The 27720-nt window shown below is 36.5% G+C and overlaps 1 protein-coding gene across 2 annotated transcripts in view; it reads right to left on the bottom strand.

Moving 5' to 3' along the window:
- Grid2 (glutamate ionotropic receptor delta type subunit 2) overlaps positions 1 to 27720 on the bottom strand; it is a 1432020-nt gene that overhangs the window by 307309 nt on the left and 1096991 nt on the right. For both annotated transcript variants that reach the window (XM_028880742.2, XM_028880745.2), the window contains exon 11: positions 14441 to 14753. In XM_028880742.2, coding sequence (XP_028736575.1) covers positions 14441 to 14753 — 313 coding nt within the window. The remainder of the gene's footprint in view (positions 1 to 14440; positions 14754 to 27720) is intronic.

The following is a 27720-nucleotide window of genomic DNA, read 5'->3' as shown; positions in this document are numbered from 1 at the left end:
TGGCCCGAAGTTAAAATAAGAAAACTCAACAAAACAAACGTTAAAAATCCAATTTAAAGGTACTATTGCTTTCAATAGATACTTCTGAGAAAATAAATATTAAGTGACCAAAAATACACATGGAAAATGTCCAGTGTTATCAGCCACCAATGAAATGCAGATTAAAACTACAATGAAATACCATCTCATTCCAGTTACAATAGATATTACAAAAAGAAAAGGAGCAAACACTATTGAGGATACAGAGAGAAAGGAGTCCTTTCCTGTTAACTAGGAAGTGTGTTAGAGTGCCCATGACTAAAAAGAAGGTGAGGGTTCTGACAAAGACTGAAAGCAGATGCTCCAACTGTCCTACTCTTAACATATAAAAAGGAAACAAACTCACTTACTCATGCTTTGCCTGGTACTGTTCTCAATAATCAAGTCATGGAACCAGCCTAGTCTTCAATATCCATATGAATAGGTAGTAGAAATTTGGTATATGTTAATTGAGTATAAATTAATCGAGTATTATTTAGATTCAAAACAACTACAATCATGATATTTGGATAAAAATTGATAAAAGTGGAGCATATAAAGTCAATGAAGTAATAGTGAAGAATTTCCCATGTTCTTTCTAGTTAGGATACTTAAAGAACAAAATAAATCTTAAGTAAAATAAAAAGAGAGGGTTGTCTGGAAAACTGAAGTAACTGCTATGGACTAGAAAGGATGCCTGTGGGAGTGGGACTGAAAGAAGGGTAGATGGACATGATCAATGTGCATTGTGTTCATAGATGGAACTATCACATGAATCTTTGTTTGTTTGTTTGTTTGTTTGTTTGTTTGAGACAGGGTTTCTCTGTGTAGCTTTGGTGCCTGTCCTGGATCTCGCTCTGTAGACCAGGCTGACCTCAAACTCACAGAGATCCACCTGACTCTGCCTCCCGAGTGCTGGGATTAAAGGCGTGTGCCACCACCGCCTGGCCCACAATAAATCTTATTAACATGTGATTATTAAAAATAAAAATTGAAGTAATAGGCAGCTTTCTTTTTTCTTTATTAAGAAAATCTTATTCATTTTACAAACCAACCACAGATCCCCCTCTATTTCCTCCTCCCACACACCCCCAGCCTCTCTCATCCAACCCACCCCCCATTCCCTCCTCCCATGAGGAGTCAGCGAAGCCTGGGACATTCACTTGTGGCAGGTCCAAGGCCCTCCCCTGCATCGGGACTGTGCAAAGTGTCCCACCATGGGTAATGGTCTTTTTAAGGGGCCCCCTGGTAATAGGCAGCTTTCATACATTGTCAGACATAGGTAACAGTTGCCTGGCCCTTACAGTGGAAAAGAGTATCTGTGGATCTTGAGCTAGGAGTTTTTAAAGTATAATTTATAAGTGATGTTATGACCAATACAAATCTCCATATATATATAAATATATATATGTGCATAACTTGTTTCTATTTAAGTTTACATTTGAAACAAATGTTAAATTTCTCCATGTGCTGGAGGATTTGAATGCAGGAGAAACAGAAAAGTTTGTGTGCTTTATCTAAAAAACACTTCTGTGACTCATTGTTTTTCCCAGGATGAAACCCAAAGTCTACTAAGAACAACAACATCCATACATGAACCTCCCTGGTCTCACCTGTCCCCAGACTGTTCTGGTTTCTTTGCGTGGCTCCTTTGTATCTATATCTGACTATGAGTGCTCTATGTATTTACTTAATGTCTTCTTGCCTAGGCTTCAGCATTTTGCTCAATATCAGATTTCCAAAAAGGATTCAATGGAAGTAGAAACCATATAACATAAGATTTCAAGTACCCTCACTCTGAACCACATTTTTCTGAACCATTTGTGTTCTTTAGTATCTATTTAGCATGCACATTGCTTGTTACATATAATCATCAAGATGCCTAATTAATATATGAAAGTGGTAGAAAATATGAATTATTTGATGTTTATGCAGTAGAATAAACCAGTGTTCTAGAAATGTAGCAAAGACATTTCACTTATTTCAAACTATATATGTCAATGCACGTATTAAAATTTCTAATGTTCACTCTGTGCAAGACACAGAGTCTTAAATTTGTTATCAAAACTTTTGGGCAATGGTGTCGTTAATTAAGAGCAAATGTCAATAGAACTTAAATCGGCACTGGATAATGGTTCCTGCTGCTAGATATATGTCAAGAGAAAGATAAACAAGATGGAGTGATTTATTAAGCAGTGGCACACTCCAGGCAATGCATTTCTGGAGCATAACACTCCTCGGGTGGTGATGTAAGGCAGAAGTCTAAAGACTAAATGGCCTTAACCCTTTGAACAATAAAATAATAGAACAGAGTTGTGCTGCTCACAGAGAATCCCGGCTGATGCAGTAAAATCACTTTGTGCTTTAAAAGAAAGACGACACTGTAGGGATTCTTGAAAGGATTCAAGTTCCAATAGAATATCATCAACAAATCTTCATGTGTACAGATTATTTAATTACAAAGAGAAGTCTTATTATTTCAATAGCACCTCACACTCTCCCACACATAATGACTATGGTGCCATGGTGGCGCTATGTACTTATTAGCTTGTTTCATTGTACATTCTAAGATCCATGAAGACAAATAGGTTGTCCTATTTACTTTTGTGACTGGATAAGTAATTCATATTGAATATATAAGTAGATGCTTCCTGAAGAAAGAAGAATTTAAATTAGGAAAGGCAGAAGAAATGCTTTCAGAACACGCAGAAGTTGAACTTGGATAATGGATATAAATGTTAATGGTTAGAAAAAAAAACTGAAGTAGACACAACAGGCTGTGTGCAAGTCCCAAACAGATCAGCTTGGAGGCTAAGAGATGGAGTTGTAAACATTGAGAGAATCTATAAATTTGGTACATGGCCACAAATCAAGGAGCAATTTCATGTATCTATGGAGAAGAAATAGCAGTCATACTTAGTCTCCTGTTAAATTTTGACAGACACGAGGACACAGACACAAGAAATACACAAATTTCCATTAAGGAAATAGTTAATAAAAGTTGGGGATTTATCTCAGTGGTAGAGTGCTTGCTTAGCAAGCATAAGGCTCTCTTTGGCCATTAACTTGAGAGAGGGGAGAGAGAAAGAGAGACAGAGAGAGAGAGAGACAGAGAGAGAGACAGAGAGAGAGAGAGAGAGAGAGAGAGAGAGAGAGAGAGAGAGAGAGAGAGAGAGGAGAGGAGAGAGAGAGAGAAGCATATAATTTACAAATGTCAGACAGTGATACATATGACAAGGTATATAATGTGAATTTGTACCACCTATTATGCATTGGAATTTTTATGCCTTATAGTGTGTGTGTGTGTGTGTGTGTGTGTGTTTATATCACATTCAAGAGTTCTAAATAAAATGTTTCACAGGGCTGGAGAACTGTCTCAGCAGTTAAGAGCACTTTCTGCTCTTCTCGAGGCCCTAGGTTCAGTTCCCACATGGTAGCTCACAACCTTTTGTAACTTCAGTTCCAGAAGTCCTGACATCCCCTTCTGGCCTCTATAAGTACCAGGCATACATCTGGTGCATGTACATACATTTAGGCAAAAATCCCCAACACATATAAGATAAAAATAAATAAACAAATCTTAAACAACAACAAAAACGTCTCAAGGTCATTATTACCTTTCCAATTTTTAAGCTGGCAGTCAGAGTCCATCCTATAGTATTTGATACATTACAGTTTGATTGTAAGGATACAATGATGAACTATGCTAAACGTCCAGTCTTAGGTTTTCAAATGTTTGATTGGATTTTGAAGGTCATGGCCTAAGTAGATGCTTCCTAAAGAATGTCTAATACTTTAAGGACCACAGGTGTCAGTGTTATACATCTAACTATGTAATCATTGATGAGAGGGGGAAATGGATACAGCTTTTATGGATATCAATCTAAAATTGAATTTCCAAATTTATATTCTAAGCTGCTCTTTTTTTTTTTAACCATGATCTGTAGTCCTTCAAGCCCAATTATTTACCGTTAACCAATATTAAACCAATTCTAGAATAAATCATTTCAGCAATATACATTTCTATACTTCTTTCCTAAGCTGGGATGGAGACACATTGTCATATCCATCTCTAAAATCCATGGACAATTTATATGCTAGGGAAAGCTATTTTAAATGACCTATGACAACTACCATTTCCTTCATTAAATTTAGACTTAAAGGTATATTGTTAAAAATCACCTTTCAATTCATTAAATGTTTTCATGAGAAGCTACTTTTTTGTCTTGTTCAATGGTAATAGTACTTTTCAATATGGAATATCTTCATGTGGAGTTTGTAAGAGTCAGGAAAATAGTTTGTATCCATTATACTCTCTATAGAGAGGGTGATTTGTGCTTTATATTTTTGATTACTTTTACCCATTAAATAGTTCAGCATGGGAAGGGTTTTCTGGCTTAATCAGCAGGGTTGGCAGGAAGAGAAACTATGTTCAAGAGCATGTTGCATACTTGTGGTTCATGGATTCATTGTTTAGCTCATTAAGGCCCCTGGGGAACTAAACTAGCACATTCACATTTCACCCTCAACAATTCTGTAGTCACCATCCTTATTATCTGAACTCTCTTTTTCAGTGCAAAGACTTATGAATTTGCTTTAGTGGCAGAAAATTCTGCTGTTACAAAAATGACCGTGAGCACACTGTCATGTTCTAAATCCTCATGGGGAGATTCTGGAGTGGCTATGGCAGCTCTCAGAGTGTTTAACACCCACTCTCTTGGCTAAGGATTGTCCATCATAATTAGCAACAACAGAGAGGTTGTTTGAACATAAATAAAATTACAGACAGCCCTTTGAGTTACTCCCTGTATGAATAGAATATGTGGGGAAATCTGTCTTTATAGCCTAGTTAACCGTCATTGGGAATTACTTCCCTGTGCTTATTACCATCAGTAAACAACTGAGTTATCCAATATCACTTCTGTTATATTCAAATTAAGTGTGAAATATCGGATACCATCACAAAGGGGTGACTTAACTATTGCATTCTAAGACCCCAGTCCTTTGGGATTTTGTATTTGAGCTCTCCATTGTTACAGCAGTGGTCTTCTGAGTTATGCTCTCTCAAGTCTTAAAGGTATGGAAGCTCACTCATCTCTTGTGTTTCCTGACTCAGTAGAGAAGATTGACGCTTCTGTGGAATTGATTGTGATTCTCTGTAACAATAAAATTCATCTGGCAGTGGGAAGAATTTTATTGCCTTCAAAAATTATCTCAAGATTTAAAAGCCAGTGTGTTGCCTCTCAGGTTAACTCTTATGCGGAAGCATGGATTTATTTTTAGCTTTCCTATGGACCCTTTTTCTATCCAGTGCTAGTATTTGTAGACCTGTTTGATCCCTAAAACTAACAAAGAGTTTTCCTTCTTTTCTGTTTTCAATAACTTTATTTGATCCTATAATTGGAAATGCTTTTTTTTCTGGCATAGAACACACTTACAAATACTATATGTCCTTCAATATGCAGAGAGTGAGAGAGATTTTTGAAGTTCTCAGCCATGGATAGGGTATCTCTATCATCCCTTCACTTAAACCAGTTGTTCTCAACCTTCCTAATGCTGAGACTCTAATGCAGTTCTTCATGTTGTAGTGAAAATCATAAAACGATTTTCATTGCTACTTTATAAGTGTAATTTTGCTACCATTATTTATGAATTGTAATACAAATGTCTCATAGGCAGGATGATCTAATACAACCCCTATAAAAGGGTCATTCAACCCCCCAAAGAGTCACAATCTATAGGTTGTGAACCACTGCCTTAAAGGTTCAGGGTTCTATTGGGAAGAGGGGTTGGAAAGATTTGAAGAGCCAGGGGCAGTGGATGATTTTAAGGAAACAGCATTTCCCAGGTACAACAGGGAGACACAGGTATGCACTCACAGAGACTCTGATAAGCAGAAGAAGAGGGAATTCCAGAACAGAGGAGCAAGTGGTTACAGCATTCCACCTCTAGCTGAAAAGCTCTTTACAAATAATAGCTGGTGAGATGAGAAAAATCAGTGTTCTTCACTCAAGTGACAATGGAAATATCAGCCACACTCCAGGATAGGACCCATGCTCAGGAGTAATTGGCCAACAAAAATTGGACTCCAGTGTCTTTTTAAAAAAATGAGAAAGAACATGTACTTGTGTATATGCTGGGTAGTGTATCTGGAAGGAGTTGTTTAATGTGAAAGGATATGATAAATATATATTGTATGAAATTCTCAAAGAATAAATAAAAACAAATATTAGGGTTTTTTTTTCTTATCACCATATTCAAATGGCTAGGTTGGGCATGGCAAAAACATATTAAACATGTTCCCTGTTCTTTTTTCTGGTCCTACTCTTCCTGGGACACTGTCACTATGTAAAGGATGCTAGATGATTGACTGATGCATGGCTATAAGCACTTATGGTTCTTAAAATCAGATAAACTCATAGAAGAACAAATCAAGATTTCCCTTTCTATTTTGTTTATAAACAGCAAACAAGTTACATGGAACTACATTTGTGAGCCAGTCAATTGAGCTTTGGTGGCATTAGAATCACTGCCAATGAACATGTTAGAGGACCTTTGAAACTCAGACTCCAATGTTTATAATATGCTGACTTCAAGGACAGATATGTAGATGTAGTGATGAGGGATGATAAAATGACAACAAAATGTATTAAATTGGTCTCTCATTCTTGCATTTAACAACCTAATTCACAAGCTCTAATGTTCTAACCACACAGATGTACTGAGTTTATCTCTGTAATGGACCATATTGCTTTTATACAGTTGAATTCCCAAAGCTGTTTTTTTTCCAGAATGTTGTGAAATCACTGATTTTTTAAAAAATAAGGAATAGTAAACAACTCAGATATATTTAACATTTTTTCTGCTTGTAGCTCTTCATGAACTCCTTTTCAGAACACTAAAACATAAAATGCCTGCTCACCCCTTTTCAATCTAGAAAAGTGTCTCAATAAATATTTAATTTTGAAATAACAGCTGTGCTTCCTCTAAAGAGACTGTATTTTCATCAGAAATTATCAGTAACTCCAAATCCATTGCTTATTCATGGATAGTACTGCTCATTGATTCTCTTTTCATAGAGTTTATGGACCTTTAATTTACTTTTAATCAGAGCAGAACAATGCCCTCAGTACCTTTTAATGGCTTCACCTTTACATTGTTAGCCAGTGAACAGACAGCAGCTTCTCAAAGGCAAGTTGGTTAATTACATACACTTCAGCATTATCCTTCATTATGAATTCATGTAAATTTATGGCCAACCTACAGGCTGTGGGGAACATTTAACAAAGAAGTTGTGATAGAGACATGCTTAATGTATGTTTAACTGTTAATATCCCCTGCATTGTTACAGAACTAGAAAATCATGATGACCATTCAGGTAGCTCTTTTCTTTTTGTTTGCTTTTGCTCCAAAACTTAACTTGAATTTTTGTCAAATGAAGAAAGAATTAAGAAAGCTAATGCATACTTGTAAATATTTTCAAAAGTAACTCTACATACAGGAGATCTTATTTAGGTGTTTTGTTTTGTTTGTTTGTTTGTTTACAAAATAAACAACTCAGTGATGGGTACTTTTTACACAGTATACATAACTTCTTTGGCTTGATGATTTGGGGTCATTGGGGCAATTTCAGTGAATTTGTTTTCAGATTGCAAACTTATAAGTACAGAATTTCTGGTAACTCCATGACTTATATAAATATTCAGCTTATGTTCATCTATTGACTTTTCTGTAGTGGGTAGCCATTCCAGCTTGGTTCTGGAAGTTCCAACCCCCATTGAGACTCTGGCAACTGTCACACCTACGAGGCAGGGCAAGGGGAGGCACCTGGGGACCCGAGAGCTGGTCAGCAAACAGGAAGAAGGGGGAGAGACACTGCAGCCACCACCAGGACAAGCAGCATGTAAAGACGCCGGTAAGCCACCAGCCACATGGCAAGGTATAGATTTATAGAATTGGGTTAATTTAAGATAAAAGAACAGTTAGCAAGAAGCCTGCCATGGCCATACAGTTTATAAGTGATATAAGCGTCTGAGTGATTATTTTATATGTAGATTGTGGGACTGCGGGGCTTGGGGAACCAGGAGAGAAGCCCTCCAGCAACAAATGGTGCCCAACGGCTCGAGTTTCCACCTTAAACCTGACAATATTTAATAACCTATTCTAAACGGAGCCAAAACCAGGTTCCTGCTTCTTGTCTCATTTGGGCAGCTAGATGCTGCAAAACGCAGGTTTGAACACTGGCGGGTTCCTGGCGTGTGCGTTTGACCAGCAGTATGGCGGAAATGAGGCGTCTGCCAGCAGCACATTAAGCTGTGTGGTAGATTTAGTCTTTACTAGTATTTTTTTTTTTAAAAAAAGAGGTTTCTGGGCTACACGCTGCTTTGATAAAAGCTTAGACCCACTATTTCTGAGACTTGATGACTCCCAGTGCTGGCGGAAAACGTACCACTGCCATGTTGGGAAGCTGAAGTGGGCGGAGCCAGCAGCCACAGCGCTGTTTCAGTCTTAAAATGGTACAGTTTAAAGCAATAGGCTCAAGGTAATATAAAACATCAGCCACATAAAGATGGCTACCACACAGAAAATCTGGATTATGTTGTCTTTGATATTCGTAACTGAACAAAAACATTTGATTGCAAAAGCTGTTGAGTTATGCCAAAATGTATATTTTAAAGGTACCTTGACTTTAAAATTTGGATTTAAGGATATGTTGCTTTGGAAAAGAGGTTCTGCTTTTGTTTTCACAGAAAGCCAGAGGCTGTGGATTTGAACCAGATTAAGATACATCAGGTTTCACCAGCCAAGACCCCCTGAAAGGTCTCCAATGACACCATGGCCCAGATGATCCAACATCCAGAACGGTTTCAAGGCAACTGGTTCACACAATACAGCCTCACGGACTATTCCATAGGCCTAAAATTTTCTTTGCGTCCCCCATAAGATACAGCGCCCCCCTCCAGCAGGAAGTAGTAAGAGATGCTACGCCCAAATTCCCAAATATACCAAGCTGGCTTTAGAGGTGGAATTGGCTCACTCCCCCTCTAAACCCAGACATATTGCTTTAAAAAAAATGGTTAAGAGATTCTTGTGTCCCAAATCAGAAGAGCCCTCTGGTGTGGGACAGAGAAAAACCAATATTTTTATTTAAAACAGGTTGATTATAAATGTGATCTCTTTCTAAAAAAGAAAAAGGGGATATGATTAGATATGTAGGAGGATATGGAGATGATAAGATAAAAGGGTAGATTTTAAAGAACTTTTAAAGAACAACTTGTTTAAAATGTTTTACAATGGTATAGATTTTAGTTTATGTTTAAAATGTTTTACATTGGTATAAATTTTAGTTTATTGATACAAACTTGAAGTTAATTTTGTTATACTGTATATATATATATTTCTATTCTTGTTTGAGGTATTATGTTTATGTAACTCATTTAAAATTGTAATGGATAATTAAAAAATAGATTAATAATTAGTCATCTATGATAATCATATCTGTAGCCATGTTAGTTAAGTCTTCTAGGTATACATAGATATATTTCAGATAGATAGGTAATCTTCAAACACTTCATAGACCTAGAGAATATGGCATTTAAATAACTTAAAATTCTGTTGACGTGAGACACAATTGCTCCTGGCTACACCAATTGATCCCAAGAGAATGTTGGCCTTCTAAGACATTTCCATTTGGAAGTTTGTCTTTTTGGCACAAAATGGCCTACTGGGCAAAGAACTGCCCTTGCCTTGATGGCTGACAGTACAAATGCAATGCTCTCCTTCCTGGACAAGCGGGACACAAGGAAAGCGACCACTGTACTCTGCCAAGACAGGGTAAGATGGTCTTTCAGAAATCCTGCTTCTGAAAATGGTCTGTCAGATACTCTAGGCCTGTAGCCAATTTGAATGCACCAACAATGCTGAGAAACATTAGGTGACTGTCCAGGCTACCAGCTGTCTTGGTCTACTCTTGCAAGATTCCCGAAAGTTGCTTGCATCCATCTACCATTTCTCAGGTACCAATATGTTCCTTCTCAGGTCTTTAATGGGATTGAAGACTAGCAGTTATAGTTACAACTTAGTATATATAATATCTTAGATAGAACATATTAAGTATTAGATTCAGGTTCTTTAGGATAGGACACCTTTGAATGATCTTTATAACATGCTGTTTACCTATGCTCTATACTTCTCTGGATTTTAGTATGTGTTTCTTGCTTGATATTGTTTGCATTGGTTGTAGTTACATCTTATCTAGGTCATTATCTCTCATTATTTCTGGACAATATTTGATAACCATTCTTTTGTATATAGTCTTGTATTAGTTTAGAACCTTCTTATTTAGACAAAAAGGGGGAGATGTAGTGGGTAGCCATTCCAGCTTGGTTCTGGAAATTCCAACCCCCATTGAGACTCTGGCAACTGTCACGCCTACGAGGCGGGGCGAGGGGAGGCGCCTGGGGACCCGAGAGCTGGATGGGCCAGCGCTCTCTCTGGGCGCTCGCTTGGTGCCGGGATGCTGACCGGTGGAGATTGACTGTGCAGAGCTCCGGAGAACACCGCTGGACTGCGTTACACCTTCCCCAGACCCTGCGACCTACCCATTACTTAATTTGTGAGTTACGCCATTAAATAAATATCCTTTTAACTACGTGGAGTGGCCAAAATAATTTCTCCAATACTTTTCAGTGAATATTTATTAACCACTTTACATGAAAAAGACACTGAATTGTGGGCAAAGGGACTAAGGAAGTAAATAGAGTATTATTCTGCACTTAAAACAATGCTCTGTTTTGAAATGCAATGTTTAACTGTACATAAGTTCATTTAGTTGTATATACTTTGAGTCTGGTTGGTATTAGTGTATGTTGTTTTTATTCATTTGCAATTTTTATAATAAATTTTATCTAATTGTGCTAGAACTCTCATCCAATGACTGATGGAAGCAGATGCAGAGATCCATGGCCAGGCCCCAGGTGGAGCTCCAAGAGTCCAATTGGCAAGAAAGAGGGTGGATTGTATGAATGAGAATTGTTGAGACCATGATTGGAAAAAGCACAGGGACAAATAGCCAAACTAATGGAAACACATGAACTATGAACTGATAGCTGAGGAGCCCCCAACTGGATCAGGCCCTCTAGATAAGTGAGACAGTTGATTAGCTTGAACTGTTTGGGAGGCCCCCAGGCAGTGGAACCAGGATCTGTCCTTAGTGTATGAGCTGGCTGTTTGGAACCTGGTGCCTATGCAGGGACATTTTGCTCAGCCTGGGAGGAGGGGACTGGACTTTCCTCGACCGAATCTACCAGGTTGAGCTGAATGCTCAGGGGAGTCCTTGCCCTGGAGGAAATGGGAATGGGGGGGTGGGCTGAGGGAGCAGGAGGAGGGAGGACAGGGGAATCTGTGGCTGATATGTAAAATTAAATTAAATTATAAAATAAAAAATGCAATAAAAAAATAAAAAATAAATTTTATCTAAAAGCAGAAGAAATATCTGGGTGATGATAAATAGAAGAGGAAAGAAAGGTATTTGCTTTGCATATACTTGTAAGTAGTAAAATACATTTGTCTTAAAAAGCATATGAGATGGTGCCTTAGCCTGAAAAAGTTTCGTGAAGGTGGAGACACCAAGATAAGACTTGAAGGGTGAGCTGGAGCTTGTCAAGTCTGAGTAGAGGATGGGAGTGAATACTGGACAGGATAACATCAGAAGTACTTCAGGATTTGCAAAAATAGCAACAAAAGCAGAGAAGCAGCAGCCAGGCTCACCTCAGCAAAAGGTTAGAATAACTGTCCACTTACTGTGATGTCTCAGTGTCAGTAGATAAGAACTGATCCCTGGATGGCACTCAGAGCTGGAATATTAGCCAGACCATAAAGGGCTCAGATCTGTAGTCAGAGGTTACTGAGAAGTTAAGGAAGCACGTGAAGATGGGAAATGTTGTGGTCATCTTTTATATATACTTAACACACACACACACACACACACACACACACACACACACCTTTGTGTGTATCAGTTAACTTCATGGGAATGTCAGTAAAAGGAAGAGCTGTTAAGAGGCTCATACACTTCAGGAAAGAAATGAAGTTGGTCTAATTTCTCCATTAAAAAAAAAAAAACAAACTTCTACTTATAAAATATTTGAGGAAAAATTGACAGAATTGGTGAACGGGGGTAGAAAAAGAAGAAGAATCTGGGTGTGGTTAATTAAGATTTCTCTGTATGTCCAGGTGGTTGATGACCTATTTTGGAAAAAAAAAAAAAAAAGGTTTAAGGCTTATGTAAAAGAATTAAGAATTCAAGTGTATTTGGCATGGTGGAGTTTCTGTTATGTCTTGCCTTTCCAGAGGGTGGTCTAGTGACTCTTTCAACAGACAACTGAGAAGTGCAAGGGTGGCCAGGGCAGGGTGTGTGTTACTGGCATGCTCCATGATTGGAGAAACTACCCACAGATGACAGTAATGGAAAAGGATGTGATGAAACAAGTTAACTACATAGCTATGCGACCTCCTCTTTCTTTTAGCGCTCTTCATGTCTGCTGTCCGCCTAGCCATTCTTCTTCAGTATTGACAACCAACTTTGCTAGGTAGCTCATTTACGTCTTCTCCAATCGAATCTGTAAGTTGTTACAGAAGGTTCATCTCACATTTATTGATCTGCTTTGGGGTCTTTCACCGACTTTTAACTTCAGAAATGTGAAAATACATATTGGTGACTATTACTCTACTATTTAATTTTTAAAAAATTAGTTTCAGATGTCCAATTTTATGAATATTCATCAAAGCTACTCATTCTGATATTTCCACTGTTGTTTGTAATCTCATCAAGACTTCTGCTAATTTCTCCTGCTCAAACTTTCTACTCTTATTCTCTATTTCACTTTTAATGATCCTTGTACTTGTTTCTTGGTTATCCCAGAGCTTACCATTTCATCCACTGCCTTGCCAATAACCTATCCATAGCCAAGCCATATTTAGTTTTTATTTAACAAATATTTATTTTAGTACAGTTTAATCTATTTTAAAACTCCATAATTTTAATTCCCATAAAAATTCCCTGTGTCAAGCCTATTCAAGAAATTGTCTCAAAGAAGAACTCAACAAGAGAGACGACAGAATTCTCCAATTTGTGTGATTCTTTCTTTGGCGAAAGCAATCATGATATTATGAGAAAGACCAACTGTACCAGGCAGACAGAAGTGTAGAGAGGCTAAAAAAGAGAAACCTGAGGACTACAGGCCTCTTCTAACAACCAACAGCTGAAATCAGCCATGGGAGTTGACTTGTGAGTGGAATGAATGAGCTATTTCAATCTCTGGACTGAGTTGTCAGCAGAGGCTTGAGATTCTAAACAACCAAAACAAGACTTTGCTTCAAAAATAAGGTTGACATTAATTTTTCTTCTTCAACAGAATTAATACAACCAACCAAATCCAGTTGATTAAATATTCAAGGTATGTATGCCACTACATTTCTGATATTTCCTTTGAATCTTTCTAGTGGTTACTGCCAGCCACCACTGAAAAGATTTTGTTAGTCTTTTTCTCCTTTTCTTTTTCACTATCAACTACTATGTCATTACTCAAGTTTCACTGGTTCCATTAAATCAATACCACCAATCTCCTGACTCTCCATTGCTCTCTATACTCACTTTCTACTCAGTTATGAGTTAATTCTTGCATGTAGTTCTTGGGTTCAGTGCCTGTGCTGAATTTGCCTGATTGTCAATCCTTGTTCTTCAATTTTCTACATTAGCAGTAGACTCAAATAGATCATGCAAAAGATATACTGTTCTGAAACAGGGGAATCATATAGTTAATTAGAGATCTGTAAAGAAGAGGGTAAACTGGGTATAGATAACAAAGTAAAAACATTCTTCTGGAAATAATAAAGTCATAAGGTAAATTCATTGGTAAAGATTATATATTAAAAGGAACCATTAATCATGAAATTTCCTATTATGGGCTTATGTTAAACAATTTCTTTGTACTGCTAATGATTATGCGGAGAAAAGAAAATACATTTGAACAAAGAACACGTCCTAACTCTGTTATACATGTAAATAATTGAAAAGTATTTTCTCTTGTAGTAAGTAGTTTCATGCCAGGAAAGCTATTTCTCAGGAAGTCAGAGTTTGAGAGGAAAAACTGACCTTGAGGTACTTGTGAATCTTACCACTGACATTCAGCCTTGCCTTTGCTGATGAAACTGAATTTACATCAAAAGATAAACAGCCATTATTGTTGAAAGCCTGCTATGCCTGAGATCCCCTAAAAGACAGTAGGAAATGTTATCTTCTGAGCACTGCTGTGAGGATCCGTAAGAGCTCTTATTAATGCTATATACAAAATCATTTTACTGAATATTTGAATCACATTTCCCTAGCTTCATATTAGTAAAATGCACTCTTTCTCCTTACCTTGCTGAACAAAGGATCCATACACAAACCACATGGAGTTGTAGAGTGTAGTAGATGTCATTGATCCCATTTGCAATCGTGGGGGATTAAGCCAGTTCAAGAGGTAGACTAGTAGTCCCACAAGAAGGACTGTGCCAGCAATGCAGGCCCACAGAGACAGATCAAATGGTGCAAGACAGGCAAACATATCCACTGTCTTTTCTGCCCTTCGAAGTAGAACCCCCACTGAGTAGTCCATGTAACGTGTTGTAAAATCCACAACATTCTCTCTGTCTGGAGTAATAGTTAAAGCAGAAATCCCAATGTCAGCTCTCTGAAAAATTGAAAGAGAGAAGAATACATTAGTAGTGTGAAAACAATTTGATTTGTGGCATTTCAGTTTGCCTTGAGGGAGAAAAAAAAATGATACCTTGGGCATTATCTTAAGTCTCTTATATAAACTGAAAATACTGCAGAGAATTCTTATAGACAAGCTTATGTGAATTTTGCATATCTTATTGAAAATCTTGCCCCAATAGAGTCAAACAAATTACCTAGTTCATATTGCCAGTGCATGTGGAATCAGTCAGGAATGCCTTAGACACAGATACACGTCAATAAATTATCTGTTTTTTCCCCTTAATTCATTTTATCAAAGTCACCATTAACACACTAGCAAAGTAAAACTTATCCAAAGATTTCTAAGAAAATGTTTCCAAGACATTCCCAATTGCTTAACATGTAAACTCATAGGCAGGTTCCTTGAAACTTCAATTGACATCAGCTTTTGTCTAGATTTCTATGCACAAAAATTATAGTTTGGGCTCTAAACTTGTTAGGGCTGATTTGTAATGTCATATACCAAAAAGCCTACACCATGCTCTGTTGTATACTCTTCAGAAGCTGTCAAAAGATATTAAAGGCCATGGAGACAGACACTTCTTAAAATCATAATTCCTTTTCTCAGTGTGTTCCCTTAGGTTCCCAGTGATAGCCATCACAACAGCACATGCTCTTCTACCTATTTAAGACACATTACAGAATTGCAGTAAAGCACTGAATAAATGACTTCACACTCAAATTCTGTGACAGGAGCATACATATTTAAATAAATAGGCATCTTGTTTAAAATAATGATCTGTGGTAGTGATTAAAGCAGTAGGAAGCCCTCTCTAGACAAATATAAATACCAATAAAATGTATGCTGAGCATTTTCTAGCTGTGTTTCTCTCTTTTTTTATTATTTTGTGTAGGGAGATAGAAATGCATTTACAGCTTTTAGGCACCAAGAAAATGGGAGAGAAGAAAAGTAAGATGCCACATGGAATGCTAAACCAATTTCAATGAATCAATTTTCTGAAATAATAATACTTTTAACACATTCTAGGTAAAGTAAAGTAATTGTTGTGTGTGTGGTCATGTGTGTGTGTGGTAGTGTGTGTGTGTGTGTGTGTGTGTGTGTGTGCACGTGCATGTGTATATGTTTACTATAGCATGCATGTGAAAGTCAAAGGACAACTTCTTGGAGTCAGTTTTCACTTTGCACCATGCAGGCACGAATCAAACTGAGGTCATGAGGTTTGAGTACAAGCACCTTTGCCTGTTGGGCCATCTTCCAGGCCCAATACTGATACTTTAATGTTGAATACATCTAAGTATCTTAAATAACAACCTCTATGGCTTGCTTGTTTAATTAATTAATTAATTAATTAATTAATTAATTTATGAGGAGATTATTTTATATGACTGAAATGTTAATAAATATGAAAATTACCTGTGTGGATCTATAGAGAAATTCCTAAATTTTCATTGAATTTCATCACTTGTGTATTCTATGCTTGGGAGAAATTTCACCCTCCCCAGGAAGGCAAATCAGAATTATGATGACATTTCCATTTCTACTGACATACACACACACACACACACACACACACACACACACACACATACCCCTTACTTAACTGTTTCTAAATTTTGATTCACCTTCCTGGGGAGTTGCTCATTGCTTTTTTCAGAATCAGTGGTACAGGAGATGTCTGGTGGATAACTGGGCCATTGTTTCTTACTTATATTTAGAGATGCTACACTGCACAGAAAAAGACTCAAAACCACTTATTCAGAATGAAGTCACAAACATCCTGAATATCTAGAAACCTAATCAGAAATGGACGGTGACATAACTTACTTTTTGCTGAGTCTTACCTTTCTTATGTATCAATTTAGTCAATTCATTTATCTATTTTATACAATAATTTTTAAATATTCACCAATATAAAACCTTTGGTCTTTCTACACTACCAGAAACTCTCAGAATATGATATCTACTGTGTCATAGAGTGAGCATGGGAAATATGAAATTGGAATTAGCACAGCCTTCTAGCTCCCCACCTCTGGATACCACCAGTCTGTTGTTTTAGTTCTGTTTACAAATGTGGAGCTGTGCTGTGGAAAAATCTTTTTGTACACTAGAAATATGTATTATTTTCACTGGCTAATAAAAATCTGCTGGGTCAATAGCTGGACAGGAAGAGATTGAATGTGAGAGCCAGACTAAGAGAATGCTGGGAAGAGGAAGGGCAGAGTCAGAGAGTCATCAGCAAATGCAGAAAGCAAGATGAGAATGTTGTACTGAGTAAAGGTACCAAGCCATGTGGCTTGACACAGATAAGAATTATGGATTAATTTAAGTGTAAGAGTTAGCTGGTAACAAGCCTGAGCTATTGACTGAGCATTTACAATTAATATAAGCCTCTGTGTAGTAATTTGGAAGCAGCTGCTGGGATGGGAAAACTCCACCTACATATGATACCTAACATCCAGGGTCACATACATCCACATGAAGACTGAATAAGCTTTAAAAAGGATTCTGAGCACACAAAAATGTCAAGCGTGTCATCTTGGTAACTGCCTTTTATCGGTAGGCTATGTTTGTTAGCAGCAAGCAGAGGCATGGCTCCTTTAAGATGTGGCTTCCTAGTTCCTGCTGGTAGCAGGGATGGCTCTTTTGGGAGGCCCCACTATGGAGCACTTTGTTGTAGAAAGTATTTTAAGGTGTGTTACTTTTGTTTATATGGCATTTGTTTAACTCTGTGAAGTTGTGTTACTGTACCTATGTAAAACACCTGATGGTCTAATAAAGAGCTGGCCAACAGTAAGGCATGAGAAAGGATAGGTGGGGCTGACAGGCAGAGAGTATAAATAGAAGGAGAAATCTGGAAAGAGGGAATTGAAAAAGTTTAGTCAGAGAAGGAGGAAGACACTAGGGGTCAGCCATCCAGCTGCACAGCAAGATGTGGAGTAAGAGTAAGGTTTACAGAAGTAAGAGAATGGAAAAAGCCCAGAGGCAAAAGGTATATGGGATAATTTAAGTTAAGGAAAGCTGGCTAGAAACTAAGCCAAGCTAAGGCCAGGCATTCATAATAAAGAATAAGCTTCCATGTGTGAATTTATTTGGGAGCTGGGTTGTGAGCCCAAAAGAGAAAAAACAAATAGCCACAGCACTTGGATGGGGTTTTTGTTCAGCAAGCTGCACTCTACTTGGTGGCTGTGTGTACCCAACAGCTTTCCAGAGTTGTGGTGGTATGTGTGACTTTCTGTACCTCTGCCATGAAGCTAAGCTCTTAGGAAGCAAAGCAGGGCAGAGCCAGCCACCAAATCCATCACTTTGGTCATAGCCATGCTGCTTAGCAGTTTAAACAATAATGTGGTTAAAAATATAGAGAGATATGCAGTAAAGACAGATTCAGATAAAAAAAAAAAAAACCAAAAAACCTCTAAACAGTTTTCAGCGTGCTTAAAAATATACATAGTCTTGGGAGAGAAAAGGAAAAAATAGATAAATCCTTAAAAAGGGAATAGGGTAATAAAAAAGTACAATAAGCCATGAAAAGATGGGAAATACACAGAGAGTCTGGAAAATGTATGTTATTGTGTTGTCTTTGAATTTTTGGCTGCTAAGAGACATTGGGTTATGAAAACTGCTAGGTTCAACCAACCTATATATTTAAAAAATATCTTGACTTCAAAATTTAAGTCAAAAGATGTGTTACATTGGGGAAGAGGTTCACAGGAAATGAGAAGGTATGGATTCACTCTTGGTTATGCATAATCAGGTTTGATTGAGGAAGACCCATGAAATCCTGACTAGAGACATGAGGAAATAAACCTAGAATAACTACAAGACATGTACTGTATATTTTACCTGCTCAAACACATAGCAAAAAATATCTTCAAACTGACTTGTGTGCAATACACAACCTATACGTGTGCTAATGCAGATATGTATGTTATCTTTAAAAGTTTGCATATTTTCAAAACAAGGGGATCAGACACCAGTGAAAACAATGGTCCAGGTGATTCAGCATCAAAAACAGCTTCCAGGCTGCTGACAGGGATGATCCAGCCTCACAGAAAAATACAACCAAGACTTAACAGTTATACTGATTTTCTCAAGGTTCCCTGAAAGATTACCAGCACCCCACAATAATTAGGAAGTGGTCTAGAAAACTATGCCTACATTCTCAAAAAATGGGTTATGGATATTTACTATTATTTAGGGAGGATTGGTTACAGGTTGTTATTGGTAATGATCAGGAAAAAAGCTAAACAAAGGAAATTAAATTCAGGGATCTCATTCTAAAAAGAAAAGGAGGGATAGAGAAATAATGGGATAAAAGGGTAGATTATTAAATCTGCTTTAATCCAAAAATTACTATTAATCTTAAACATTTTACATTAGTATGAATTTTAGTTTATTGATACAAATTTAAAGTTAATTTTGTTAAACTATATGTATATTTCTACTCTTGCTTAAAGTATTGTGTTCATGGAGCTCATTTAAAAATATAATGTATAATTAAAGAAATACAGATTGATAGTCACCTATAATGGTCAACCTTATAGGCATATTAGGTATATTTCAAGGTCATACACAGATATGTTTAGATAGCGATATGGTCTTCAAACACTTTAAAGACCTAGTTAATATGGCATTTAATAAGTTTAATAACCTAAAGCTTTAGATATATGGTCTTCAAATATTTTAAAGACATACAGAATATGACATTTAATATGTTTAATAACCTAAAGCTTTTCATGACAGTGAGACACATCTGGTCCTGTAAGCACCAATCTATTTCAGAGAAGATGATAGGTATCAAAAAAAAAAAAAAAAAACAAAAAACAAAACAATAACAACAACAACAAAAACAAAACAAAACAGAAAAACCTCCATATGGAACTTGCTTTCTTTGAGGCACAAGCTAGTCATTAGGGAAAGAAACTACCCATGCCACAATTGCTGACATTATATAGTCCAAACTGGACTAGCAAGACACAAGAAAGGTGACTGCCAAACTTTGCCAAGACAAGTTAGGACAGTCCTTCAGAATTCTCTGCTTTACAGGAAAGTCTGTCAGATATGCTAGGCTGTAGGCCAGAGTTAGATGCCCTAAACATTACAGAGAAACTTTGGTTGACTGTCCAGGCAGTGAGATGTCCCTGTCATTAGGTAACCTTTCACCTGTCTGGGGTCTTTGATGGAATTGAAGATTATATAGTTATAGTTTTCCTTAGTTATGGTAAAAGGTAAATTAGGTACAAAACTTTGTACTCACAAAGATATGATAGATAATAAAATATTTTCTCTAATTTTGTCAAATACAAATAGACTAGATAAGTAATTTTTACTTAGTAACTTTTTTATTGTATATAATTTTACTACGTCAAAGTTATAACCTTCCTTTTTTATTTAGACAAAAAGGAGGAAATTCTGTGGAACAATCTTTATGTACACTATGATTATGTGTTATTCTCACTGGCTAATAAAAAGCTGCTTGACTGACAGCTGGGCAGGAAGAGATTGAATGTGAGATCCAAACTAGGAGAATGCTGGGAAGAGGAAGGGCAGAGTCAGGAAGCTGCCAGCAAATGCAGAGAAGCAAGATGAGAATGTTGTACTGAATGAAGGTACAAAGCCATGTGGCTAGACATAGATAAGAATAATGGGTTAATTTAAGTGTAAGAGTTAGCTGGTAACAAGCCTGAGCTATCGACTGATCATTTACAAGCCTCTGTGTGATAATTTGGAAGTGGCTGTAGGATTGGAAAACTACAGATCTGCCCTCCTTCCTGTCTATTGTCAGCCTTTACCAGCAAACTCTATCAACTCTCATGATTTCAGAGACTAAAACTTTGTCAAATATCATATAAGCTATACATTTCCTACTTGAAAATTCTTAATATTTTCTCATTAATATAAAAAAAAGTCTTTTCCCAATTCCCTATGACTGCTGAAGCTCCGTAAATGTATTTTCTGTTTTACCTTTTTAACATCAACATAATCTGAAGATTTGTCTTTAATTTCTACAAAGCCTGAGAAGACTCCTGAGTAAGCATGTAACTGGACATCCAATCATAGGAATAGCACTGTGAAGTCTCTGCACTTTGAAGTCAAACTGCATGTGATTCACACTCACCTGAAAAGCCTTCTTGGCAATATTTGACAGTGGTATTAATTCTCCCTTTTATTTCAGAGTCTAGACTGACTTATTCATTACTATAATTTACCTTTCTACTAAATACCTCAATTTTATCTGAGATCTGACATAGCCAGGCTTATACTCATGACAGACCATTCAAATTCTCTTTGAAGACTCCTATTTCAATGTGTGACATCTTTTGATATAGCCTTATTTTTTTGTAACCTCATTATTTTCTCCTTGTGACCTGCTCTAATCTGTCATTATTGATTTTCTTTTATAAATATCTCCTGTCCATTCTTTTTACTGTTCTGGGCCGGGGCTCCTTACAAGTCTATCTGAAACCCATTCTTCTTTGTATCACAACTCAAAGGATCATTCTTCAAAATAAATTTGACTTTGCTATATCAGACTTTAAGGGTTTTCAGTGGGTTTGCCTTGTCATACAAAGATAATTCAATCTATAATATGAGTTACACATGCTTGAATGGACAGTTCTAGACACTCATTGGAGCACAGTCACACTGTTACATGTTTTTTGCCAAATATCTTTCTGAGGCTTAGTCTTTGCACATGCTGCTTCCGTGGTCTGAACTGTCTCCCTGAAGCTCCTTCAAGAGAATTCACATCTGAACTCTGTGGAAGGCAAGTTTTCCATACCTTTTTGATTAGGATAATAATTGTATTTACATTAACAGTGGACAACACACCTGACTTTTTTGTCACCATTTAGAAAAGTTATAATTTTCACATATTTGTATGACTTTTAATACCATGTGATTCCTCTATTAAACTACAACTTCAGACAGGCAAAAATGTGAGCACACATATGCTCATACACACACAGACACACACACACACATACACAGACACACACACAGACACACACACAGACACACACACACACACACACACACACACACACACACCTGTACCTATTATCTATTCTTTGACTTTTCAATAATCATTTTGTTTGTCAACATTCCCAGTGAACAGGAGTTTTCCCTTTACTTTTCCTCCTCCTGATCTTTTGCAGAAAGTCCAACTATGTATCCCAGAGAAGCTTAAAACCTTTCTCCTTCATCCCTCTGTCAAGTGCTGGATGTTAAGTGCTAGGTTTACAGGCATGTACTACCACATGTAGCTAGAGCAGTATTTTGAAGAATCAAAAGAAAAGACAAATTAAAATTTGACAAAGTTTTGTAGTAATGATAAAAGATTAGTATCTTGAATAATTACTTGGGTATTTGAAGTGTGTTTCTGGGAATGCGAGTGTTTATGGTTTTATTTTTTTATAATTTTTATAGTTTTTTTCTGTAGTCACTAAACATCTCTTTCAGTAGGTTTGATGTATGATGAAATGTCATTATATCTAACATTTAATGAAAAATGATTATTCAAATTTTGATTAAGAGTAGCATTAAAACTATATTATATAAATATATCCTCAAACCTATCCAAACTAATTACATAGTTAAAGCATTTTCTTTGGAAGTAGATACAGAGTGTCCATTCTTTCAAGTCATGAAATGTGGATGATGAGCAGAACACAGCACATGGGGGAATGACTAAAAAGAAACACAACTGAGAATCTTAGAAGATTAAATTTAAGAGAATTTGAAAACCATTTCCTCCAAACTTAATCAGAAATTAATTATCACAGTAAACAAGTCATCATCTAGTTTGTTCTTCAGTATGATGCTGTGAACATCATAGGAACATGATTAACTGGCATGTAGTTAGGGCTTACTCTACATCAAGAGCTATATCCTATGTTCTACATAGGTGTTCTGAAAATTCAGTTTTTAAAAGTGACTTTGGAAGAACTGGAGATACAGCTCAGTAAGAAAAGCCCTTGAAACAGGAGCTAGGGAACTTAAGTCAGCCACCAGAATGCACATGAGAAATAAAGAAAACAAACAAAACAAAACAAACAAACAAACAAACAAAAAAAAAAACACAGGCAAGGTGCTGTGCTATTATAATCCCAGCTCTGCTAAGTGGAGACATGAAGATCCCTGGGACATGCAGCCTAGCCATCTTGGCCTATTTGGTGAGCTCTAGGCCAGTGAATGAACTGTCTCAAAAAACTCCTTAGAAATTACACCTTAAGTTCTAGCCTCCATGCACACACATGTATATGCATTTACATACACGCACTCACAAAGATATACATCCACACTTACATGCACATACATATGCACTCAAACTAATCTGCAGCTCACATCATTTTATTTGATAGGATATTATTCTAGAGATCAAATACAACTTGCAAGTTTTTTTTAAATGAGACCACAGAACAACGAATGTCTCTCCTAAGTCCTTTTCTATTGGCTTTGAAGAAAATGCTTTTTTTTTTTTTTTTTACAATTTTATTTTATTTTATTTTTGGTTTTTCGAGACAGGGTTTCTCTGTGTAGCTTTGTGCCTTTCCTGGAACTCGCTTTGGAGACCAGGCTGGCCTCGAACTCACAGAGATCCTTCTGTCTCTGCCTCCCAAGGGCTGGTATTAAAGGCGTGCGCCACCACCGCCCGGCAGAAAATGCTGGTTTTGTATTTGTTGCTTTAGGTCATTTGTATCATTCACATCTGTCTTAAATGTCTTAAATATTTATCTGTCTTCCCTTTTGTCAACTTTCTGAACTTTAAAAAGCAGGGCCTTTATTCTTTTTTCATTAATGGAGGGATGTAAATCTCACTGGTGCCCTCACTACAGCCACTTACCCCTTCTGCTCCCTCCACCATGACATCTCAATATAGACGTGCTTTTCTATCAATTACCAATATTCTTTATATATTATTCTCTAACCAGGGTTCTCACACAGTTTTTAAGTGCTCTGGAATGGGCATTATTGAGCTGAAAATAAGTGAGTAATCAGATATTCATCCTCTTATGAATAGTTAATGGTACAAAAAGAAGATAATTAACTTTATTTTTACCATCTACAGCACATCTGTAATTTTATCTGGGAGTAAAGTCATACTAATTTCTCTATAAAAATAAGCATATATCCTGTAAAATTTACAATATGCCAAATTCAAATCATAGAACATTCTTCTCTTGATTTTTGCAAATAAAATTTATAGAAACTTATTTATCACCTGAAAGGAATGTATTCATTTCCTCCAGACACCACTCATCTTGAAGAGGAATTTGGACTCTTGTAAACAGCCAATCAAAGTTTCAATCTTAAAGCTTCCCCTGGTGGTCCTACTTTATTATTATTGTCATTATACAAAGAAGAAACGGAAATGTTTCCAAAGACTTTTTGCACATATTCAGTAGTGTTTTCCCCTCCTTTTCACAAGAATGATATTTATCATTTAGTGTTATTCTTGATAGTGTCTATGAATATTATTTGATATGCATTATTCTTCAACTAAAGATTTAAGGTATAAAAAGAAAATGAGGACCCTAGAAAGAAAGAAGAGGGAAGAAGTAGGGGGAAGAGGGAGGGAGGAGGGAAGAAGAGGGAAGGAAGAACACATTTGCCACGATGCGTGACTGAGCAGGTGGTCATACTTGGACCATTTCCCATCAGTCATTTTGCAGCCAATGGAGTGAAACTGGTAGCACACAAGCAGTCTTCATTTTGAAATAAATTTTTTGAAATAAATTTTTAAATAAATTATAATTACATGATTGTTTGATGCTAAGTAATATACACATGTAACAGTAGTGTAAATTCAGACTTCAACTTCCAATATACCTTTCCAAAGAAATATAGGATGTGAATCATATTACCTACATGAACATCGGAAAGCACAAAATGAAGAAAATGGATCAAATTATGAAATGAATCCTGTTATTAATTTTCTCAAAGTCAGGATTTTATGTAGTTATTTGAAAGACAAATAGACATGTTTTAATATCACATTGTTACAGATTAATTTTAAATTAAAATGCTTAACATACTTAGCATTAATTTTCAAATACACTTTTGGAAATGAATAAATCTCTAGGCTGAACTAATGGAAGTGTTGTTAAAGTAATTTTTATTCTGACATTAAGTCATGCTTAATAATATTAAAATATATTTCCTCTTACATTTATATGCAGGGCATTTGTGAACTCATTGAAAGGACAGAATTAACAGTTACAGTTAGTACATGGTAGGCAATTAACCTAATTTTGAAGTGCTGTAGATAAATAGGTCCTTTCTTGTTAATGCAGCTATTAGTATCATCTAACACTTGCATAGTACTCACTACCAGTTTTCAATTATCATTTCAATTTACCGTCACAAACACCATCTGAGTTAAACTATTAATGCTTCAATCTTTCAAATAACAAAAGTGAATCAGATTAAGTCATTTACCCAATGTTACAAAGAATAATCAGGAGTTTCCCACCAAGGTAGGCCATCTCTAGGTCAGTGTAATGCCCTCTAGCCTTCCTGTCTCTCCCTGAACAGTACCTCACTGCTTCAGAACTGTGCATGCACTGTTCTCCTTTAGCATACAGCTAGCTCCAAACTTTCACTGTAAGATTGTTTCATGAGACCCAGACATTTACTGACATTCCAGACAGAACAAGAAAAGAGGATCAGAATGAGGAACACTCTTTCTATGAATGAAATGTCCTAGAGGCTTGCTGGGGAATGCATGTTGTGGGCAGGCTATCTGTCAGTCATTCAAAAAAAAAAAAAGAAGAAGAAGAAGAAAGAAAGGGAAAGATGACTCAGACTGAAGGAAACCAGTAGTCTTTAATTGCATTTCTTCATGTGGAATTACTACTTTAAGATCAATGCAAGTAATGCAAGTCCTTACAGACTTCTATTTTTACATATACATAGGTGTGCATGCATATTTCCTTTTCTTCCATAAATATGGTCTATGTGAGCAGCAAGCATACAGTCAAAACCAGACTCTTGTCTTTGTAAAGACGGCTGAGTATCAAGCACCCACTGTTTTTATTCCTCATCTTTCAGCATGTAGAAGGATAGCACATAAATATTCAAAAGGTATCTGTTGATTATGAAGGTGCTCTGATTAATTTAATCATTTTCTCCTTGAAGCACTTTTAGAATATTTCATTTTTCATATGCTTATTATTATCAATAGATATTTGGTAATGTGTAGCATACCTACATATCTAAATATCAATATTTTCATTATTTCAATATATGTTTTGTCTCTAACACCATCATAGTAACAAGAATATTAGTACTAGTTGGTTTTTGGTGTTCTTTTCTCTTAAGAATATGGCTTCCAGGCTTCTAACTCCCTTGAGCAAGCTTCATGCCTGCTCTAACATACTATGTTATTTAAAGTCCTAGGAAGAGTTTGATATCCATTAGTTAATATCAGTTTTTCTCCTCCAGCCTAAATTCACATACTGAAAAAATACATGTTTCCAGTTTTTAAATGTGTTTTCACTTGGTTAATCCCTCAATTGACAGCAAGTCCTCCATTTCTGTTTCTCACTACTTCCCATAGGATGCTTATTTCATATTATATCTGTTTTATCTTCTCAATGATAAAAATAACTTTTAGAGACATGCACTATATTTCTATAATCATATGTTTCACACTATTGCCCACAGTATATTTCTAAAGAAAAGCTTGTCAACTTCTTACTTCTCGCAGTCTGGTAGAAATTAGTATTTTGATAAAAATCTTAAATTTGATAAAAATTTGAAAGGAAGGGAATAAAGCCTTAGAAAGAAATCACAGGCCTCATGATTTTTCTATAGGAGAATGTCAGCTAGGCCCTTGACCTTAGTATATTGATATCTAATATATTCAGCTCACCTATCTGGGACTCATCTTAACATATGTGAGCCATCCCACAACTCGGCACTCAAGGGCAAATTTGAAATTCTGAGAAGGCAAATTGCCTGCCTGAGGGGAGAGGTGAACAAAGGATTGGGGTGGCCATGCTACAGTGCTTCGTAAAGCTCATCATCTTTATTGCTCTGTAGTTTCTATGTTATCTCTTTATAGTGATTACTTCCCTAATATTTATTCATTTCTCTGTTCTTTGCTATTTGCGTTCATTTGAATTATTACCATTATTTTTCTTAACTTGATTTGTCTGTGAGGAATACTCAGACTGAGAAAATAAGAAACATTTATAGACACCAGGGGTATGAATACATAAACAGGTGAGCATATAAGACATTAGAGGCAGTATGAAAATTCAAATCGATTCAATTTATCATAAAGTTAGAGGGAAAGTATGAAATAATAGTTTAAACAAATCCACTTGATTGTTCTGTTTAAAATAGTCACTGATAGGAAAAGGCAATTGTGTTGTCAGGGTTAACAGGCTATGGAAGTAATTTTTAAAAACAAAATAACAAAGAATTGTGGACAGTGGTAGAGTATGGACAAGTGATTGTATTTATGGTCCCCTCTAGGTTTGCAGCCAAATGCTCATCATTAATGCATCATGTGTGAGGTATGGCAGTAAGGAGGGAATCTAAAGAAGTTAGGAGTTTTGGATTAAACAACTTGAAGACTGAATTTGTCATATACTGTAATACCGTAATAGGGAAGTATGGAGGCAGACCGGGTTAGAGGGAAAACCTGGATATTCAACTTAGAAGATGTAGTGTTTTAGGTTCCCATTAGATGCATCACGAAAAAGGTTTGGGGAGTATTAGGAAAAACAAATCCATAGTTCAAGTGATGGGTTTGAGTAAAGAAACATATTTGCAAGTGGTCTGCTTATGAATGATAATGGAATCCATGTGAACAATTGAGTTTTTGAGGAATGCTGGAGTCTCCCCTTCCTCCCTTTCTCTCCCCATTTCCTACCTAACTACATGATTCTTGGAGAAGAGGAGCTCTGCCTTGCATCTTAAAAATTCCTCAGAG

This window comes from Peromyscus leucopus, chromosome 3 (assembly GCF_004664715.2).
Source record: "Peromyscus leucopus breed LL Stock chromosome 3, UCI_PerLeu_2.1, whole genome shotgun sequence".
NCBI classification, from domain to species: domain Eukaryota; kingdom Metazoa; phylum Chordata; class Mammalia; order Rodentia; family Cricetidae; genus Peromyscus; species Peromyscus leucopus.
This window is presented reverse-complemented; position numbering and strand designations above follow the sequence as displayed.